General features: G+C 35.1%; 1 protein-coding gene across 8 annotated transcripts in view; it reads left to right on the top strand.

The window, feature by feature from the left end:
- PUM2 (pumilio RNA binding family member 2) overlaps positions 1-23,385 on the top strand; it is a 90,572-nt gene that overhangs the window by 46,958 nt on the left and 20,229 nt on the right. For 6 of the 8 annotated variants that reach the window (XM_007183468.3, XM_007183469.3, XM_007183470.3 and 3 more), the window contains 4 exons: positions 546-675; positions 11,329-11,472; positions 11,589-11,879; positions 15,582-15,818. In XM_007183468.3, the coding sequence (XP_007183530.1) occupies positions 546-675; positions 11,329-11,472; positions 11,589-11,879; positions 15,582-15,818 (802 nt within the window). The remainder of the gene's footprint in view (positions 1-545; positions 676-11,328; positions 11,473-11,588; positions 11,880-15,581; positions 15,819-23,385) is intronic. The other 2 variants (XM_007183473.3, XM_007183474.3) reach the window with 1 other exon arrangement.

The raw sequence follows: 23,385 nt of genomic DNA on the forward strand, positions 1-23,385 counted from the left end.
CCAGCCTTAAGAGTTTTCACATTTTTTGATGAAATCTTGTGTTCCTTTTTTAACCCTAAGGTTTTACAGTAAAAAGCAGCTTTTTACTCACTTTAATTAAAGCTTCTGAATTCTGAAAACTTGGTTCAATTTGAAGTTTTCACTCTGTACCACAATCTCGTACCAGACTAATTGAATAATCATACTTAATTTATAGTTTTCAGTCTCAGAAAATAATAAAATTTAAACTTTTGTCTTCATCTAAGATTTTGCCATTCCCCTCTCACCGCCCAAATATCTCTCTCATTTTAATACTACTTTGGTAGGTTAAAGAGCACAAATACTAGAAATAATTGTTCCTGAAGACCCTCTACCATGCTGCTTAATAGATTATGTTTTCGGTGTTACGTTATTTGTATTTTTTTATGGTAAACTGACATTTCATTGAATGTAAATATGTTCAAAGAATACCCAAAGGCTATCTGTGATATATACAGAGTTGTCTGAGATAAATTTATTTGTTATTTTATAATTTCGTTTTTAAGGAAATTGTTTGTCCTTTGTAGGTTCTTCGTGCTGGAGCAGGTCAGCGCCCTCTTACTCCCAATCAGGGCCAGCAAGGGCAGCAAGCTGAATCACTAGCAGCAGCAAATCCAACTTTGGCTTTTGGTCAGGGTCTTGCTACCGGCATGCCAGGTATATAGTTGGTTAATTGTGGAAATTTGAATAGATTTAAAATGTTAAATGTAGATTCTCACACTGAGGAGTGAGAAAAATCAAGAAATGTCTTTAAATCTTGCCTACCCTGCAATGCATTATTTACAACTCAGGTGCCAATAGTTGAAATCAGTATTGTTTGTGAGACTTAATGACAGGGATGGCAAATATGTGTTAGAATTCTCAAAAACCTTTTTTTCTTAAGTCTGTTTATGGCGTAAATCATAGCATCTTTCCAGTGGAGTGTAGCCCAGAATTCTTAATGCAGTGCTTTAAGAAATAAAACCATTAGGTGGCATGTCAGACAAAACCTGTTTGCCATTTCTGCCTTACAAGGATAGTCATTTAATTAGTTAATGTTGAAAAGTGTACAGCTAACATTTTCCACTTAGAACATTGTTCAGTCTTGTGTAGCACATTTATAGTATTTTAATCTGTTGGTTTTTATAACCTAATGGCATCAGTATTCACTAAAGTTTTCTGCCCATTGCCACAGTACAACTTTTAGAAAAGGCCAACAAAATACATTTTTTGTGAAGTAAATTTGTGAAACTAAATACAAAATTAGTACTTTAATAATAGTGGAATAGGGCTTCCCTGGTGGCGCAGTGGTTGAGAATCTGCCTGCCAATGCAGGGGACACGGGTTCGAGCCCTGGTCTGGGAAGATCCCACATGCCGCGGAGCAGCTGGGCCCGTGAGCCACAATTACTGAGCCTGCGCGTCTGGAGCTTGTGCTCCGCAACAAGAGAGGCTGCGATAGTGAGAGGCCCGCACACCGCGATGAAGAGTGGCCCCCACTTGCCGCAACTAGAGAAAGCCCTCACAAAGAAACGAAGACCCATCACAGCCATAAATAAATAAATAAATAAATTAATAAATTAAAAAAAAAATAATAGTGGAAGATGGAAGGAAGGTATTTTTCTTAAGCTAATGAAGCAGCACTTGTTATGTTTGGTTCTTTTGAATTTTATTTTATTTTATTTTTATACAGCAGGTTCTTATTAGTTATCTGTTAGCACTTGTTATGTTTTTAAAGGCTACATTTGAATGTCCGTAGATAATGCATCACTTCCCATTCTATTCCTTCTTTTCTCTTCATTCCTAAAGACTCAACTTTCAAGCATGCCATTTTTTCACTTTTAGTATATGAGTAGTTACTCCTTCAGCTGTAGATTACAGCTAACCCTTGAACAACCATGGGTTTGAACTGCGTGGGTCCACTTATGTGGATATTTTTCAATAAATATGTACTATAGTACTACACAATCTGTGGTTGGTTCAATCCTGCGGGTGCAAAATAGTGGATATGGAGGGTTAACTGTAAAGTTATTTGCAGATTTTCAGTTGCACAGAGGGTTGGTGCCCCAACCCCTGCAGTATTTAAGAGTCAACTATACTGATTAATGAAATACGTGTTCCAGTTTTCATTAATTGTACTGTAGATAAATTTTCTATTCAGATCATTTAGGAGATGTGTTTAATGCATTGGAAACGATCCTGACTACATGATTGAGGGTTTTTTTTTATATGCTGCTAAATATTTCTGTATATTATTTTGAGGATTTCTGTATCAATTACATTCATTCTGTTCTCTCTGAAATTCTAAGGTCTGAGTTTATCATCTTGTTTAGCCTACTGAATGAAAAAAAGGATGTTAATATTGCTGTCCCTGAAGTACAAATGATAATAGAATGGGGGCATTTTCATTATTTTCCTTTTTTACCCCAGCTGTATACCTGCTTCATGGAAGCTGCTGTCCCAGAGCTGCTGTAGATTAGAGACCCTGGCAAAAGCAGCCCTTAGGGAAATGGACTGTGAAGCAGAAGTTGTAGGCACATGGAGAGACATGGAACAGGGCTAAAAAGAACTGAGCTGGGGGTTAGGAAAGCCACTGCTAAGACCATTCTGGGTTCCTCTTGGGTTTTAGCTATAAATAGAAAAGGGAGAAGAGTCATGGAGTACAACAGTCCTGTCTTACTAGATTCTAAGTAGGATTTTGATTTAAGAGAATGCTTCTGACCTGTGTTTATTTGCTTCTCCCTTTAACTTATTGCTTATTGTTTTAGACTTTTGGTGCTGGTCCTATTATCCATTTCTTATAAATGCCTTTGCTCCTCTTCCTCATATTCAGCTCATGTTCTTATTTACTAAAAACATCAAGGTATTTTGCTATTAATTTTATCAACTTTGGTCTTCTCAAAATTTATTTTTATGTTCACTTCTTTCCATTCTATAAGAAAGCTCTTTATTGCTTTTTTTGTTTTGTTTTGTTCTGTTCATCAGTGAACTCTGTCTTGGTACTCCTAAAAGAAAACCACTTTTTACACGATATTTGTCTAAAAACAATTGACTATCTTCGGAGTGATGAGAAAATTAAAAGCAGGTAAAACTTTTAGGAAAAAAAAACAGATTATTTTACCTAACCTTCTAAGCCACAACATTTAATCCCTTTACAACTGTAAATGTAAAAATCATTTTCACAAAAAGGGCTTTACTAGAAATAATATTTGTGTGCCTAAGTGACTTGTTGACTGTTCATATGATTCCCTCACTGTAAAACTTTTCTCTAATACCTTCTGTACTTTATTCTGCCCAGGACTATGATGAAATAATTCTCCCTTATTCAAATAGTTACATAGATATAAAGTTTTATGTGTTGTATCTTTATATGTTTTAAAGATATAAAGCTAATACAAAAGCTTGCTTAGAAAATTGTTGTTTATTTCTTCAAATCTCATGCAATCCTTAGCTTTTCCACCTTCTACCCTTCACTTCTCATCCATCAAATCCCTGTTCCTTGTACTGTATTGATTATAGACTTTCAATCCTTCTGCTTGATTATATATGCCATCATTGTTTTTTAGTCTTGTATTTTCCGTCTTTCTCCCTCTGTCACCTCCTTTTCCATAACCACGATGCTAGTCTGCCTCTTCATCCTAAAAGGCTTTATCTCTCTTGTGCTCCCCTCTTATACTACCTTTCAGAATTTACATTCTACCCCACACTTCTTTTAAGCCCCGCCTCCACGATTCCTTTTCAGTAGCTGTAATGTAACTCAGTGCCAAAGTATGACTTCCTGTCCTCCATCCTTACTTTTCTCAATTCTTTGCTGTATTACACAGCTTTGTTGTATGTCCAACTTTCTGCAACTCCTCTCCACTACATTTGTGTGATATTTTACTCTCCCGGCTCTCCCATCTTTCTCATTGCTTTTTGTCAGTCTCCCTTTCCTCTGTATATCACTTAAGTGTAAAAGACATTCTGGCTTAGTGACTAGATGCTTTGGAGTCAGATCTGCCATATTGCTCTGCCACTTAATTGTGTGACCTTGGCCATGTTACTTTCCTCTTTGAACCTTAGTTTCAATATTGGAAAAATAGGGATACTTTATATTTTTTTGGTGGAAGAGTCTTAACTACTTTCATCTTTTCACCTGTCATTCCTATACCAGTAAACCAGTGAGTTTACGTCTGCATCTTGGATTCTTTTCTGAACACTTAACACATTTCTACATTTGTACAAGATATTAGCCTGTATATGTTCCTGCCACTCCTTAAACTGAAAATGTCCAAAAATGAACTCACCTCTCCCAAATTTGCTTATCTTTTTGTTTACCCTATTTCAGTATTAACCCCGCTATCCCCTTGAGCTAGAAATTTTTGGCTTCATTCTCAGAGTCGTCTTTAACTCTTGGTTTTCTTCTGTGCTCCACATTCAATGACTTGCCAATTGTTGTTTATTCTCTCATGTTCACTTCTTTTCATCTCTGCTATTCTTGTTCAGCTTCTCCTATATCCTCCCACTAACTCCGTCTGCCTCCAGTCTCTTCTGTTTATTTCATCTTTTTATTCTCCTCTCAGTTACCTTTCAAAAATACAGGTTAGTTTATACCATTCTGGTTCTTAACATTTTCATTAATATAGCTCCAAAATATTGATACCTTTTAACCGAATCAGTAGTGTCCTGGTCCTATGCTTTAACACACTAGACCACATACTGTTCCACAAACATCCTTTTATGCCTTCAGCCCTAGCTAATACTTTTAGTTTAGAATACACTTTTATAAATTTTAAGCAAAATTGGGGTATATACTTTTACATTTTCCTTTTTAAAGCCTTGCTTTATACTTTGTGATTAACTTTCCTTCTCATCGTTTAATATGATCCTTTACATGAAGCCTTCCCAAATCTTTCCCAGTGCTTGTTCATTAATACTATTCCTCCTGGGACTTCCCTGGCAGTCCAGTGGTTAAGACACAGCGCTCCCAGCGCAGGGGGTGTGGGTTCGATCCCTGGTCAGGCAACTAAGATCCTATAGGCTGTGTGGCGCAGCCAAAAAAAAGAAAAATAATAATAATCATTCTTTTTGCCATTCTTGTGGCACATAACTTGCTCCTTTCTTTACTACTTCTGTCTGCCTTGCATTTCATTTAGCTATTTGTGGTTTGTTTTCTTAATTTAATTATTTTACCAGGTTTGGAGGTGTAAAGTGTCTTAAAATTAAAGTGGAAGAGTTATGTATTTCTCCCTAAGGAAAGTTATTTGATCAATGTCATGTCTGAAAATAAGTGGCATCTTAGAATTAAGAATATATAGTACATTATCTTTGCTACAAGTTGTATAATTCTTGAGTGTGGGGACCATGTCTTTTTTAATCTCTTGTGTCTTTTAGATAAGTAACAAAAAGATAATACAATAGAAATTAGAAACTTTTGAACTGAATGATTATGAAAATGCTACATATTTAGACTTGTGGACTACACTTAAAAACAAAACATAGAAGAGGAGTATATAGGCCTTTTTTTTTTTAATTGAAGTATAGTTGACTTACAATGTTGTTAGTTTCAGGTGTACAGCAGAGTGATTCAGTTATATTTATATGTATATATTATTTTTCAGGTTCTTTTTCCTTATAGGTTATTATAAAATATTGAGTATAGTTCCCTGTGCTATACAGTAGGTCCTTGTTGGTTATCTATTTTATATATAGTAGTGTGTATATGTTAATCCGAAACTTCTCTGATTTCCACCCCCCCTTCCCTTTTGGTAACCATAAGTTTGTTTTCTCTGTCCGTGGGTCTATTTCTGTTTTGTGCGTAAGTTCATTTGTATCATTTTTTTTTTTTAGATTCCACATATAAGCAATATCATATGATAGTTGTCTTTCTCTGTGTGGCTTACTTCACTTAGTATGATAATCTCTAGGTCCATCCATATTGCTGCAAATGGCAGGAGTATATAGGCTTCAATGCATACATTAGAAAATAAATTTCTATCTGGGAACCATGAAATGAAGAGAATAAACCCAAAGAATTGTAGAAGGAAGCCAAATAATAAAGATAGAAACTGATGTGGATGAAATAGATGACAAACATATAGTTAAAAGAGTCAGGTTATCCCAAAATTTACGTCTTTGAAAGGACTAATAAAATTGATAAACGTCTGAGAGGTTCATCAAAAAAAAAAGTAAAGAGAGAAGACATAATAACCAATATCAGAAAAATAAAATAATCATAAGAGGGTATTAGGAACAAATCTCATGTTAAGAAATTGGAAATTGTAGACAAAATGGACAAATAACTAGAAAAATGTAACCAAACACACTCAAGGATATACAGAAAATCTAAAGTTCATTACCATTAAATCAATTGAGTAATCAAAAATATTCCAAGAAAATTCCAGGCCAACACAACTTCAGTGGTGAATGATATCAAGCATTCAAGGAAGAAATAATTCCAACAATTCCAATTTTTAAAATTCCAGAGAACAGAAAAAGAGGGTGTTCTTCCCATGCCATTTTATGGTACTAGCATAATCTTGATATTAAAACCCGTCAAACAGTGCAGAAAAGGAAAATTGTAGGCTCATCAGACTTATGAACATGGATTTAGAAATCCTCAAATATTAGCAAACCAGATGTAGCAATATAAAGCAGGATAATATATCATGAACAAGTTGGTTTTATCCAAAGAATGCAAGATGAGCATTAGTAAATCACAGTGTAATTCGCCACATTAAAAGATAATAATCGGGCTTCCTTGGTGGCGCAGTGGTTGAGAGTCTGCCTGCCAGTGCAGGGGACACGGGTTCAACCCCTGGTCTGGGAAGATCCCACATGCCGCGGAGCAGCTGGGCCCGTGAGCCACAATTACTGAGCCTGCACGTCTGGAGCCTGTGCTCCGCAACAAGAGAGGCCGCGATAGTGAGAAGCCCGCGCACCGCGATGAAGAGTGGCCCCTGCTCACCGCAACTAGAGAAAGCCCTCACACAGAAACGAAGACCCAACACAGCCATAAGTAAATAAAAAAAAAAAAAAATAATAGTCATAAGGACTTCTCAAAAGATGCAGGAAAAGCATAATAAATTTATATATTGACTTTTTAAAAAAAAAACCTCTTTAACAAATATGAACCAGAAGATAACATCTTTAATATGCTGGGGAGTTGGGAGGGAATTAAACACCCCACCCCACTTCCCAAGGATGATAGACTTTACTATTTATAGGAAATACTTGAAAGTGTTCCATCTAAGACTGGGATTAAGACAAGGATTTCTGCTAACAATACTTCTCTTCAACATTATATTAAAGAGCCTAGCCAGTATATAACATGAGAGAAATTCTAGTAAAATGAAAAAGTTCTGTAAATAGAAAAACACAACTGTCATTTGCAGAAAATATGATTGTATTAACTGAATCTGCAGATAAAGTGTTAGAATTAATGTGTTTTTGTTAAGGTTTTTGGATATAAAAATCAGGTTAAAAATCTTTTTCTGTTAACCAACAGCCTTTTCTTTTTCTTTTTTTTTTCTTTCTGACATGCTGCGCTGCTTGCGGGGTCTTAGCTCCCCAACCAGGGATTGAACCCAGGCCCACAGCAATAAAAGCGCTGAGTCCTAACCGCTGGACTGCAAGGGCACTCCCAACACCATAATGTTTTGAAATGAAAAATTTGAAGGTTATTTACAGTAGTCAGAAGTACCTAGGAATAAGTGTGACAGAAAATGTGCCCAGTTTCTATGGGAAGCAGCTTTGTTTAGACATTAAAGGAGACCTAAATAAACAAACCATTGGGCAACGCAATATTTTAAACTTGTCAGTTCTCCCCATATTAACCTGTAGTTTCAGTGCATTTCCAATCAAAAACCCAATGGGTTCTTTCTGTGGTTCTTTTTGACAGCTGATACTAAAATTTATTGAAAATGCAAAGAGTCAAGATTAGCCAAAACATTCTTAAAGAACAAAAATAAGTAGAAGGACTTGCTCTGTTCTAACTTACAGAGTAAGATTTACTCTAAAGCTGCAGTTGAACATGGACAAACAGACCAGTGGAACAAAGTAGAGACCCCAAAAGTGAGATCCCAAAAGAAATGGCCACCTAATTAATAGCAAAGAAAGCAGCAAAAAGCAGTAGGGAGGAATGAATGACTTGTTTCATAAATAAGATGAAATAAGATGAAATAAAATTGATGATTTGGGCAACAAATTGAACCGCTGCCCTATCCTGTGTTCAGTACTCAGCTCCATTTGGATTTTAGACCTAAGTGCGGAAAAGTGGAATTTTAAAGCTATCAGAAGATAATATAGGGAAATTTTTTAATGAAAATAAAGGAAATAATAAATTTGAACCCATTACTTCAAAAGTCACCATAAAGAGAATCACAGGTCAGGCTAAGAATGGAAGAAGATATTTGCAATACATTAAAACGGTGAAACACCTGAATCCAGCATACATAAAGAATTATAAATCAATAAGAAAAGGCAGACCAATAGGAAAATGGGTGAAAGAGACTTGAACATCTGTTTCCCCAGAGGAAATCCCAATGCCTAATTAGCATATGAAAAGATGCTCAGCCTCCTTATGGGGAAAGAAAATCAAAACCACAACAGAATGCTTCTGCCTATCTTTCAGATTGGCCAGTTTTTAAAAGTCTGACATTATCAAGTATTACTGAAGTCATGGAGCAGTGGGAACTCTAATACCAAGGTGGTAAGCGTGTAAATTTGCACAACCACTTTGAAGGCAGCTCGGCATTATTTGCCAAAGTTTGAAAATACACATGCCCTTTGGCCCAGGGTGTCAACTACTAGATATATACCTTAGATTAGAGAAATATGTACACATAACACACCAGCATACATATACAAGAACGTTTATGGCAGTACTGTCGGCAGTGGCCCCAAACTGGGAACCGTGTAAGCGTAGAATGGATAAATTCATTGTGGTGTTTGTCCAATGAGGTGCTATACAATAATGAAAATGGAAATTAGAAGGTCTATGTATAACCACATGGATGAATCGTACCTAAAATTTTTTAAATAATTCAAACCAAATGATTGTTTAGAGAGAAGCATTTATGGGAAGTAGAATGTGTAACTCTAAGGGAAAGAGAAGACTGGTAGAGCAGGGACTTTGGAGAGGTGGGATGCTGGGCAGTTTTCTATTTCTTGGCTTGGATAGTAGTTATACTTTTTTGTGTTGTAGTCATTATAATGTACTGTTTTTTGTACTTTTTATGTGTTTTATTTCACAATAACAATAAAATTTTTAAACACCTAAGTATCATGCTCTGCTAATCAAGTACATTTTCTGGTTAAGAAAAAAATTACTCTCAGCCCCCTTTCTGTAGCTCCCCTCTGGTCCTTTTTTTTTTTTTTTTTTTTTACAGCAAAACTCCTCAAAAGCATTTCTGTACTTGTTTATGGTTCTTCCATTCTTTACTGAATTCACTGCAGTTTGGCTTTTATCCTTACCAGAATGACTTCCATGTTGCTAAATTCATTGGTCAGGTTCTCAACTCTTAATGGCTTTTAGCAGCATTTGACATTGTTGATCACTCAGTCTTCGTTCAAATTCTTTTTTCTTTGGCCTCCAAGAGACCAAATTGTTTGAATTTTCTTTCTTCTTTACTGGCTATTTCCTCTCAGTCTCTTCCCTTGTTCCTGCTCTCTCCAGCCTCTTCATGTAAAGTACCCTCAGGCCGTAAGCCCTGCCCTTTTATTTTCTTGGTGATTTCGTCCTTTTTAGCTTATACCATCCTTATGTTGACCACTCCCATATTTATAATTCCAGCCTGAACCACTCTCCTGAACTCTAGACTTGCATATCCTATGCGACAGTTACAGTTGGATATCTAATAATCTTCTCAAACTCATCATGTTCACTCCATGAGGAGAGGGCTTGAAAGCTCTACATTCCCTCCTAGGTTTTGCCCGATGCTTCTCTTCATTTGGCTGGTTCTCCTAATTCATATCCATTGTATTAGTAAAATGGTCATTGCAAAGCAGAATTACTGTATTTAATTAAAACAGCCTTTGCATGTGAAAGTTTTGGTCTTAGTGGGGAAAGTAGTGTTTACATTTAAAAGTATCCAAGGGTACCCAGGAAGCCACAGATCCCTGACAGCTGCGGGATGGGAAAGGCTGACAGCTGTCTGAATGTACCATGTGGCCAGGCCTCAGCATCCTCACGTTGTACCTGCTGCTCTACCTCCAGTCTTAACCTGGAGGTCTATGAGCCTTGCTGTGTTATGTATTATATGACATAGGAAAATAAGAGTTTGGGGGGGGATAAGGCGGCATCAAAAGGGCCATGTAAATAATTAAAAAACAATTTCTTTTTTAAAATTGTTAAGTAATACATACAATAAATGTCTCTGACCTACAAAAAAAAAAAAAAAAAAGTATCCAAGGTTACCAGTGCATTTTTGCAAGTGGTCCTCAGACTTTTGAGCCTGAGTCTCTGTTACTGTATAAGACAGCCTTTCTCAACCTGCGTTCTGGGAGAGAATAAGCCCTATTGCCTTAAAGTATCCACTGTATATATATAGTTAACTTCTCTCCCATGCATCTTGAGTGGTACTTACTATGTACCATCCTTGAGAGAATTGGCAAAATAGTCACTTTTCTGTTTGAAATAGTCATTTTCCGTTCTGTGGTTCAGATGAGGAGTCCCTACTGAGAAGGTCTGTGAAGAGATAAACTTCACTCACCTGTCGTTCTGAATAATGCAAATTGTCACCTGCCTTGCGGTAAAGGCTGTAATAAAACTAATGCCTATGTGATTTTTATTCAGACTCCAGCTTGAGAACCTTTACAAATTGACTGTTAAACCTTATGATTTTGAGTTATCTGTTTATATCATGATTTAATTTTTAAAGGGCTGCTTACAAATGAAAATCTAAGGGAATGCTGGTAATGAGGCACTTGGTTTAGAAATTTACTAAAATTGCATAATAAATCGTACAGTGTTCTCCCTCACTTCCCTTAGTCTTTCTATCCATTCTCCTCTCGGGACAACTGACTAAATGGTAATAACTTTCAAGCATCAGCCCTTGATTACCTATGGTTTCAATATCAAGGAATATATCTCATCATTTTGTTGTCCATAAGCGAGAGGCATCCCTGTTAAAATTTAGGAAAAAAATTTATTTGTGCTTTACTATATTTTCATATATTTAGTAATATCTTCTCAGCTGTGTTTTCTTTTTATATGGTGACTAACGGTTTTTATATTAACAGCATAAATAGCTGTGTTTTCTGGTTGATAAAAACACAAATGCGGGGGAAAATAAATACATGTTTTCTATAATAAATGTTTTCATTGGTAAACATTTATTTTACTATTATCTAGGCTATCAAGTACTAACTCCAACTGCCTATTATGATCAGACTGGTGCCTTAGTGGTTGGCCCTGGAGCAAGAACTGGCCTTGGAGCTCCAGTTCGATTAATGGCTCCAACACCTGTTTTAATTAGTTCAGCAGCAGCACAGGCTGGTAAGTGTAACTGACATTTTCAGGGATAATATTTTTCTGGTGTTGTTTGAGATGTTTTAAAAATAGAAAATGGTTTTCTGGGTAGTTTTAAGAAGTGTCTGAAATTTAATTTACAGCAGCGGCAGCAGCAGCTGGAGGAACTGCAAATAGTCTCACAGGCAGCACAAATGGTCTCTTCCGGCCACTTGGCACTCAGCCACCACCGCAGCAGCAGCCGCCGCAGCAGCCGAGCACTAATCTGCAGTCTAATTCATTTTACGGGAGCACTTCTTTGACTAATAGCTCCCAGAGCAGTTCTTTATTTTCTCACGGACCTGGCCAACCTGGAAGTACATCTCTTGGCTTTGGAAGCAGTAGCTCTTTGGGTGCTGCTATAGGCTCAGCCCTCAGTGGATTTGGTTCATCAGGTAAGTTTCTTTTTAAGATGAGTGTACTCTGCTAAGTGGACATGAGGTATATGTATTTGTTTTTAATATTAATATAAACAGTAATAGCTTGTGGTGTAGAAAGGACAGGAGTAAGATACTGGTTTATTGGTTTAGTTTTGTAGCTGAAAAACCACCTCCTGCAACATCTAGGAATGAAATCCAAATTTTAAATAGCTTCACAAAATAAATAATTTACCCACACAAACTGATTTTGTAACTGAGGAAGAGCTGAAATCAGAAGAGGCCCACACTGACACCCTGTTGACACACATTGCATTATCAGTCTCTGGTGTTTCCAGAGTATTCAGGAAACAGGGAAAAAACAGCTTACTCTCATTCTCTTGGTACAATTGACAGCCTTTTCTTTATGAGGGGCAGGGCCATTTATTCACACCTCAAGAGGTTTTTTATTCCTCTCGTGTCCTTGAGTAAAATCTGGTTCTCATCTGTTTTCCCACCACATTAAATTATATTCTTTTCTGGTGTGAAAAATGGCAAAACTAACACATGCCAGTCATTACTAACTGTGCTTGCCAATTTTCTAAGACAGTATCTTCTGAACTTCTCGAACATTCATATTTATAAATATGATGGTCTAGAACAACTATAAACTTTTAGGTGCAGAATGCTTTTTTGTTACAATGAAATACAAAAGGGAAATATATTTGCCTAATACAAAATTACCTAAAGAAATGGGCATGGGATCTTCCGAGGAAGAGTCTAGTGAACATAGAGACTGTTTAGTCTTAATTTTCCTGTTTGATTTTTTTTCATTCCTTTTGGAGGTTAGTCTTTTTATCTCTAGCCCAAGTGCTCCCATAGACTCATTTTTTTGTTTCTAACACAATTGACAAGCATTTTCCCCAAATAATCCTAGATTGCTGGAGAAAATCAAAAGAACATATAACTTTATAAAAAAAAATTTTTTGTGTGGAAATAACTAGTTTCTATAGATTGTAGACCCTAAATAATCCAGGAAAAATAGAGAAAAGACTTGATAAATCTCATGTTCCCTTTTCTAATAAAATGTCACTGATGTTCTGGTATAGATTTGTAGGAACCCCAAATTCCCATTTGTCTCTTAGTTGTTAAGAGCCTTCCCCCTGCATTCAGGAACTGGTGAGCCATCAACATTTTGTTCTCTACAGATGTCCCCTGCAGATGCCTCTTTCCCAAAAACTGATCATCTTCATTCCTCCCTTATTTATGAGCATTGCTTACTCCATTCTGATTTCCAGTTTGGGGTACCTCTGTTTTACCTTGCTTCAGAGGGCATTAACAATTGCCACCCCTAAATACCAGTAAATAACCTGTCATCTCCCTCCTCTTGGACATTTCATGAGCGTTCATTCAAGTGCTGCACTTAGGTACTCTTCGAAGTCTACCCATTGCCTTTTTACATTATGGCAGTTCCATACCTATATGAAATCTAAAATATAATGTGTTCATGTGCTCATGTACACACACAGTAACATATACACAGTCATTCTTTTACCCATATGATGAAATTACTAATGCTTAGTAGTGTTAAATACCCTAGTTTATAACTCAGCTCACCATTAGCCATTGTAATAAAGTAATTAAATCACCATTTCTATGACCCATTAGAATGTTCTTTTACAATTGAAAGTTTGTAATTTAACATTTTATCCACAGTTGATAAATGATTAGTGACTCCACTGTCTAGCCGCTTAGATATTTTAGGTATACTTTGTTTTATATTTTGTAGTCATACTGTTGCAGATAATTTAGGCATATAGTAAAATTTAAGGAGCCAGCTTGTTAGGTTTAAAGTAAAGCTATTTCTGAATTACTTTTAAATGTTCGGCTTGGCTTTTCCTTTTTAGAGGAAAATAATATCGCATGTGTCAAAACTATGGTTTCTTTGATTATCTGCCAGGGGAATGATAGTGCTGCTGCTCTCATTACAGAGCTGTTGTCTTTTTCCTTGTCATTTAAATTGTTTTCTGAAATAAATAGGAATTTTAAATGTAGCCATGTTTTAGAAAAATCACTTTGACAGTGTCCTTTTAAATTAGCATAGTTAATATAGCATACATTGACAGTTTTGCCAAAACCACTCTTACAATAGTGTTCATTTTTTGCTATTAAAAATGCATATAGTTACGAGTATTTCCCTGTAATATATCTTAAAAAGTGAGAATTTCAATAAAACATGATCAGTCTTCCAGAAACTGCACTCACTGGTTTAAAAGGTTGAATACTGTTTATATAATATTTTGCTTAATACAGTAGTGTGAGCCTGGTATTTTTCCTTTATAGAATTTTAAATTTGGTAAAACCAATGTAATTAAGTTTCCTATCTGTATTAATAAGCTTAACTTGGTCTACCATCATGTGCTCTGCTTAATTTTTCTCTTTGATCTATACCCTTATGATCTATTTATAATTGACTTGCTATTAGAAAACCACAACCTAATAGAAACTTTAAAATTCTCTTGAAAAGAATTACCATATTGGTCCGAATATAGAGCTTGTCCGTAAAAAACTTGATAGGTTAAGAAATGTATTATGAAATTATTTTGGATGTAAAAGGCTTCAGTTTAAAAAGGCTTAGAAACAGTAAAAAACATACTGGAAAATATGGGCTCTAAGTGAGACTTATGAATTGGGAGTTTTGGACAACCCTTTTAAACACTTAGTAAAGAATTTGATTATCCAAATACATGTTGATTAACAGCCAGATCTTGTTGCTTTTCTGAGCATGCATAGCTACATGGTAATGTGAACCTACCATTTTTTTATGATTTTATGAAGTACAAAAGAAAAAAAACTAGAAGGTTAATAGTTGAATTGGGGATTAAGTGAAGAACAAAAAAAATTTGGTATATGGTACAATAAGGGATGTGATATAATTGTATACCATATAAGAAAACAAAGGCTGATCAGCCTTTACCTGAGTATGGGGCTCATGAGGCCAGAAATAGAATCTTAGGAATGGAAGATCCTGAGGGGTAAGTGAACACATGTCTTTGGTTGATAACAGTAATGAGAGCTATCAGTTTTCTAAGAGAAAGTTTGATTTTTCCATATGTATTTTGTAATTTAGTTGTTGAAGGATAAGGAGAATGTGTAGTGTGAAAAGTACTGAGGAGTTAGCTGCCATCTATACTTCACAGCTGACTAATATTCGGGCCAATATGGACTTTAAAGGACTATGGTTTGAACACACGCTGGAAGCCAAATCAAATGTGAATGGCGAGGGAAATGTATTAATACTCTGTTTATCAGTATAATCTTTTCTTGGCTTTGGGTTGAAGTCTAAGAACTTGGTTCCAGAGATTAGGATACTACCAAAATTTAACCTTATTGGAATTTAATCTCTAGCATATCCTAAAGCAGACAACTTACAATTTCAGGGTTTATAAATCATACCAGGGTATTAAAGCACAGTAATCATATGTGTCAATGGTAAATATGTGTGAAATAAGGAACATATGAGTGACTGCTCTTAAATATTTGGTTATTTTCTTGGGGTGCATTTATACCCTTTTATGATTAATAAGTTAGTATGTATAGTTATCACAGTAATTATCTTCTCTATAATGTTTCTAAAAATAATTATTGTGATCACTTCTGTTATTTCCCAGCAAGAGTTGGGGATAGGTTTTATTCAGTTAACACTGTATGTAATTAGGGTTTTTTTTATTTCTTCTTCAGTTGGCAGTTCTGCAAGTAGTAGTGCCACAAGGAGAGAGTCTCTATCTACTAGCTCTGACTTGTACAAAAGATCTAGTAGCAGCCTAGCACCCATAGGGCAACCATTTTACAATAGTCTGGGATTTTCCTCCTCTCCAAGTCCAATAGGCATGCCTCTGCCAAGCCAAACTCCAGGACATTCACTTACGCCACCGCCATCACTTTCATCACATGGATCCTCATCCAGTTTGCATTTAGGTAAAAAAAAAAAACCAAAACCCTTTTTATTTGTATGTATACATGTGAGTGTGTTTGTGTGTGTGTTTTATAATATGTGTAAAATATTTAATGTTGGATAAAACATGCCAAATTGCTTTTGCTTGTAGATATTAGCCTTTTGAAAAAGTTCTACTTTTGTGAAAATTCAAAGTGAGGGTCTAATGTACAGTAAGGTAAAGACCCCTATTGTATCGTATGTTCCTTTTATGAAATACAGTGGTGTGTTTTTTTTTCTCGTCTGTGCTTTTGATTTGTGTGTGTTTTAGATCATCTGAAAAGTCAATTATTTATACGTGATAGTGAAAGAGATTTCACCATCAAAAGTTTGTGCACACCATATAAAATGGATAAGTAATAAGAACCTGCTGTATAAAAAAAATAAAATTCAAAAAAAAAAGTTTGTGCACACCAAAAGCAATCATTAGTCACATAGTTATTGAACTTTAAATAATTTAGTTTAGTATGATGGTTTTTGCTTTGGCCTTTGAATGCCTGGCCATTTTACCACAGGGTTATATCAGGGTATATGAATTGAGTATGTTTGTGAGTTAGAGAATCTTATTATGTATGGGTTTGGTCCATGTAATTCTCTTACTTTTGAACACATTGTTTAAGGAAAAAAATGTTCTAGGCTTGTTGTACCCTTGAAATCGGAACATTTAGAACTTTGGTTTACATCTGTATATTAAAATCGCCCCCACCCCAAGATTATTTGAATTGGTGGTTACCTTTTTCCCACTCCAGGAAGTATTTAGCCATGTAGTTAACAGTATATTTTGAAGGGTTTTTGGATATCAGAGGCTGTGTATGAATCCCTCCCTGTCTTTTCAAATAAAGTATTTTATTAAAATTAGATTTTGGATTTTTGTAATTCTAGTCATTTCAGCTAAAACTGAGAGATTCTATTGCTGATTCTTATGTGCTTAGGAAGATTTAAATCAGCTTGTGATTTAAAAAGTAATGTTGCTTTTGTAAGCAGATATATTGTAAATTAGTGATTATGTTTGACCCCGCCACCCCCATCATAAGGCTATAGTTATTTTTTCCTAAAGCTCAGTAATATAGTAAGTGTCCATGTAACAAAGGAATATTTTACAGTGATCATCATTTAGATTTATGTTATTACAAAGTGGGCTAGATTTCTTTTTTAAAGACTGGTCCTCCACCCCAAATTCTGGGCCTTTGCTCTTTTTGGGGATATTGACTGTATACAACCAATTAATTTATTTGAGTGGGGTCCTAAAATCTGCTTTGCAGCACTGTTTGTGTAAACTTATCAGTTTTTAGCCTACCACTTTCCTTCATTTATCTTTTCTTAGTCATAGGAGCTACTCAATTCCTGATTTTTATTATTTCTATTCAGACCCACTCTAACCACTCCCATATAAAACATGCCTTTGAGACTTTGAAATTGTCACCAAAATTTGGAACAAAGCAAACCTAAAAATAGACCTTTCGTAGTAGTTTTGTGTTTTATTCGTTAAGATTATATTTGTCACGTCCTGTCATTTTTTTCATAGATAAGTTTCAGATCAGATTTCTGTCAACTGTTATGCTTACGTTGTGCTTTAGTGCCTGTGTAAATGGCATTAATTATTCTACATAGCTTGCTTAGAGATTGGATTATAAGTGACTTTTTAGATGTCTCTAATTAAATAGCAATCTAGATATTTTTTTTTGACTATAAAGAACCCAGGCATATAGATGCTTCTAGAAGGAATTCTAGTCAATTATGAGAAGTTATCATCGTGTGGGCCAGCAGTTCTACATTGTAGCCTGATATTTTGTACCCATAGTTTAAGCTAAACTCCTTAGTTTAGCTTCACCTTGAAATCTAGTATTTAAACACACCTCTGATTGAAATTGTCTGTAGATTATTTTTCTTTTGTGATTCCCCAGTTTCTTCTAGCTTTAGTCATATTATGACTAGCAACCTTGTTTGTTAACAAGGAATAGACCCTGCCAAGTTGAAAATAATTAAGTAGATTTCATAAATTTGCTCTTTGTATAGTGTTCATGGAAATAATCTATCTTTCGTTTTCATGTCATTGAATCACGATGCAAGACTTACATGCTCTCCGGTCTAAAAAATATATATTTTAAATTATATATCCCTGAAGTGGATTTCTTCATGAATCAAGTTATCAAGGCTGCTGATTGATAAAATACCTATGAAAATGAATTTGCATAGCCATTTAAAAAATAATCTTACTCTGTTCACATATTAAGAATATAATATCATAAAATAGGGATAAATTCTCAGTTTCATTAGAATTGGTTGGAATTAATTAGTTCCAGCTGATTTTCTTATGAGATTTTTTTTAAGACACGTAACCATTATAGTTATTGGTAGGTCTGGATATCTATATTCTTAAAATATTGGATGAAACAGGTAACTTTCTTTTTTTTTAAACCACCTATGCCTTTGCTCATGCTAGTTACTTGATTCACAGGAAGAGTGAATAGCAACATTGTGTGCTTCTGGCTTTCCAACAAAGATGTTTCATTTTTTAAAAATAGTTGTCATTTGATCAACATAAGTATTTTTAGCAGGATGACCAGTAGTCGCTTTGTGATTGAAGAACAAGTATTTCAACTGATAAATTTTGGTTGTTCATTTTTTTGTAACCTAAAATATTTTTGTTAAGATTTGCAACCTTGTTGCTTTTTAAATATATTGAAGTCAGAAACATGAAAAAGTAATTTTATCTTCCATATTCTAGTATGAAATTTCTAAGAGATAGACTCCTTTTTTAAAAACAATTATAGCCACAAAATCATTATCATACCTTTTAAAATTTATAAATTCTCATTACTCTAATTTCCCTAATTGACTTAAATGTCTTTTTACAGTTGTTGTGTTTCCATCAGGGTCCAAATAAAGTCCGTCATTTGTTTGATGTCTTTTAATATGGAACCATTTCCCCATCCTCTTTTTTTTTTCCTTCACATTTATTTGTTTGAAGAAACTTTGTCCTGTTGAATATCCCACATTCTGGACCTCGATGGTTTCTTCTCCATGGTGGTATTTAACGTGTTCCTCTATTCTCTGAATTTCCTGTAAAATGGAATTAAATTTAGGGGTTTGATCTGGTTGTTTGCTTTGCTATTTGGGTCTGTATTTCTGCTGCACCATATCAGGAGACACATGTCTGGTTATTTCCTTTGTGAGGTTGTCTGTCAAATCCACCTAATGGCTTAGCAGCCTTTGATCATCACCTAAGTATTTCTTCAGAGGTTGCGGAATGGTGATGCTCTGTCATTCCTTTTACATTTGTTAGCTGGAATTTTTCTATGGAAAAGAACTTTCATCAGTTGTGAGGTTACCCTAAAATATATAGTTCATGTAGGAGTCAGGATAATGCTTGATTTTTCTTCATTTTCTGACCTTGGGAAATGAGAATTGAGAATGAGAATGAGTTGATGCCCTAGCAACTTCTAAAGGTGACTTGCAGGGTTTTTTTGTTTTTGTGTTTAAATCATCATTGTTCCCTATAGTGTAAATTGATGGATTTTAGGATAGTTGTTATGTTTCTGTCCATTGCAGACTGGGAGATAACACTTTTTATACCTTTTCTTGATGCTAAAATATTACTATCTTTGGCCATTTGGAGTCCCTTCACATTGGTTCCCACGTTGACTACAACTTGTTAAAAGCAGCACTTAAAATACTGATCAGAGAAACAAGTGGAAAAGAACAAGGAAGGAGAACAACTTTAAGATTAGTGGTTTTTATCTTGAAATGCAAAGAGCTATGTCAAATTCTGGGCTTCAAGTTCAGCCTTGAATATTAAGTGAATTATTTTCTCATGTTATACTGATTTATAGAGTTGGGGGGAAAAAATCTACCCGTAGTTGTTTTTTATAATTCTTTATGATAGAAGTCAGTCTCTTATTTTGAGATACGTTACTCCCAGTAAAAGAAGATTAAATATTTCAAGTATTATTTTATTCATCAACTTGGAGCTAGCTAACTAGTTCTTTCCTTCCTTGTTTCCTTTCTTTTTCTTCTTTGAGTAAACGTTTAAAATTTGTTAGTGATTTCTTATTTACTCTAATCTTTATGCTCATAATAAGATTGATATGGAACTTCTTGGGTATCAAGTAACATTTTGTGTTTTTATTTAACTTAGGGTTTGACAAACTAATGGCTTCTTCCCTTGTACCTCTTCATTTTTTTTTTTTTAAATTATTTTATTTATTTATTTTTGGCTGTGTTGGGTCTTCGTTGCTGCACGCAGGCTTTCTCTAGTTGGGGCGAGTGGGAGCTACTCTTCGTTGCAATGCGTGGGCTTCTCATTGCGGTGGCTTCTCTTGTCGCGGAACACGGGCTCTAGGCGTGCAGGCTTCAGTAGTTGTGGCTCACGGGCTTAGTTGCTCCGTGGCATGTGGAATCTTCCCGGACCAGGGCTCAAACCCATGTCCCCTGCATTGGCAGGCAGATTCTTAACCACTGCACTACCAGGGAAGCCCCTGTACCTCTTCATTTTTGAACTGGCTTGTTTTTTCTTTAGAAAAGGGTGTTAAAAAGTCTAATTCCAGCTTTGAACTCAGTGAAATTAGTTAATTCAAAGGTGGCTGTCAGTTTTGAAGATTCCTTAATGTCATGAATTCAGTAGTCACATAGTGCTTTAACTTGCAGTAGATTAAAAAACTTTATAACCTATCTTCTCTCCTAATCACAGAAAATTTTATTTGAAACGTAGACATGGTAATATTCACTGTTAGAGTCATTTTCCCTGTTCAGTAGTAGTTAATCTGTTGAAATTGCTGACCTTTGGCAGATTTGGTCATCCGCTTCTCTTAGAATGAGATGTTTGAGAATTAAAACAAGTATGGCCAAATTGGTTGTAAGGCTATGTGCAATTTTTCTGAGTTTCATATACGGTCCTTAAAGCAGAAAACAATATAAATTATTTTGAAGTTTTCATTGAAAGTATTATTATCCTTTAAGTAGCAAGTTCCCTGTAACTGAATAGCATTTGATAGTTTTCTACAGCACTTTCATATTCATTATTTCATTTCATCCTAATTGTTAACATAGACTGGCTGAGTGATCTACCCATTAAAGATGAAACAGTTATAGGTCATATGAACCCAAGAGACTTGCCCAAACCAGTAAATGGCAGAACTGAAGCTAGAACACTGTTCTTACTCCTGATACTATCTTTTCTTTTTCTGTTCTGCTATTCTATAATGAATTGAACAATTTTACAAAGTATATCAAAAACAATATTCTACTCAGCCTCTCAAATTTAACCTCACAGTGGTGTAGGTTATGTGTTTTTAAAATGTGTATATAAGATTACTAGACTTCTAGATCCCTTTCTCAGTTATTCTTGAGATTTATAGAAAAGCTCTTATCTACTCTATGAAATAAGAGTATGTGTTACTCATAAGGCAGGCCACTCAGGGACTGAATATATGTTGGACAACAGGACTGAATAGATAGGACAACATACTCAGCTCTCAACAGAATATTATTTACAGATTCTCATGGTGGTGTAAATGAAATCACTGCTTCAACCCATTGGTGCATCTAAAAGTCATTTATTTGTTGAAAAGTATGAAATATGTTGTGAAAAAGTTCTAAAATTATTACTTGTGTGGAAGAATTTATTATTTTATGTTTCATTTCTGTGTACAAATTCATTAGTCTTAGTTCTGGTTTGGGGTCACAATGATTAATTTTTGCCCTTATGTTTTATCCATTATCCTCTAATAATGTTATCTATGACTTTGTGCTTCTAATGACTGAGAATGTTTTCACCAGCTAATTCAGTTAAGGTAATCTCAGATTTGAGATTAAAAAATACTTGATGATTCGATTCAGTGGTTTACCATACCAGAATCACTTGGAGTGCTTGTTTAAAATACCTAGAGTGAGGAGGTGAACGATTTGGAAATGTGTGGCAACAGTTTTTGCTTCTCATCATGATTGTGGGGATTCTGTGGACATTAAATACCCAGCAGCCAGATGCTAAACTTTTCATTTAAAAAGGATTATCCCACTGAAATTTCCAGTAGCACTCACGTGAAGAGAGACACCTTGGAACAATTCATAGTTTATATAAGGCGTTACTCCAGTACACACTTCTTTGTAACTCATAATTCCTGGATCTCTAGTGTGTTATATCAGCCTTTGATCTTGTCCCCCATCATCTCCCTAATGGATTTCTTTCTTCCTGCCTTGTTTCCTTCTGTTGACCTGAAGTCTGCTTGCCATTGCATATTTTAAATTTTTGAAAAAAAGCTTATGGGATGAGAGAAAATAGAAAAGTCTGGTCTCTTACTGAATATGTTTTTAAATATTTTTTTCCTTGATATGTATTTTGCAAATTGGAGACATTAATATTGTTGACTATAATTCTGTATATCATTGTTTACTATCATTTGGTTGTTTTACTTTTTATTCACTGGCTCTACCTTTCCTTCATATTTGCATTTCAGCTCCTCCCTCAATTGTTTCTCTACCTTCCCTTCTTACTGATATCAAATAAGTCTTCATGTGCCTTAAAAACAATCTATCAAGAATTCACCAAGAACTTACATTATTGCACTGTTTATATACTAAATAATGTATATTAAGTAAACATAGGATCAAAAAACTAACTCTTAAAATATAGGCAGATGTGCTTCATGAGAGATCTGCAAGTTTAGCCAAATAACCTTTATAAATGAATGCAGCATGGGTCTCATGGGGTAATACTGAAAATTGACTTATGTTTAGAATATTTTTACATGAGACTGTTTCCTTAACCAGGAGTAAGTCCATTGGAGGAAGGGCAAAATCTTTACACTGTAAACCATAAAAGCACTGACTGAAGTTAAAGAAGGCAAATAAATGAAAGGACATGTCATGTTTGTGGCTTGAAAGACTCAGTATTACAAAGATACCAACTGTCTTCTAATTGATGTATAGATTTAGCACAGTCTCAATAAGAATTTTTCAGGCTTTTTAAAAGAAATTGACAAGCTGATTTATTTAATATGAATGGAAAAACAGAGCCAAGAGTAGTCAAGACAGTCTTGAAGAACAAATTTAGAATTTAATAACTTGGCCAGATATCAAACTTATTAAAACTGCAGTGGTAGTTTTACTAAAATTGTGGTATTGGCACAAGGGTAGAGAAATAGATTGGTGGAATAGAGGATCCAGAAATAGACCTGCTCATTTAGTTACCTGATTTGTGGCCACGGTGCCACTCTGGTGTATTTAGGAAGGATGGTCTTTTCAGTAAGTTGGACTGGAGCAATTGAATATCCAAATGGGGAGAAATTAACTTTGCCTCCTCTTTCACACTACACACACACACACACACACACACACACACAACTTCATTCTCAAAGCAATCAAGGAACTTGCTTGTAGTCATGAAGTTAGTAAGGAACAAAAATTTTGAGTCCAGGTCTACCTGGTTCATTCCAAGGTGTCACACTGCTTCTCAAAGAATGCTTTTATTTCTGTCTACTATCGCTCTAAATAAATAAAGGATCTTTTCCTATTCCCTAAGTTTAGAATTTTTGTGAACTTTTTATAAAATTG

The sequence above is a fragment of the Balaenoptera acutorostrata genome, chromosome 12 (genome assembly GCF_949987535.1).
Source record: "Balaenoptera acutorostrata chromosome 12, mBalAcu1.1, whole genome shotgun sequence".
NCBI lineage: Eukaryota > Metazoa > Chordata > Mammalia > Artiodactyla > Balaenopteridae > Balaenoptera > Balaenoptera acutorostrata.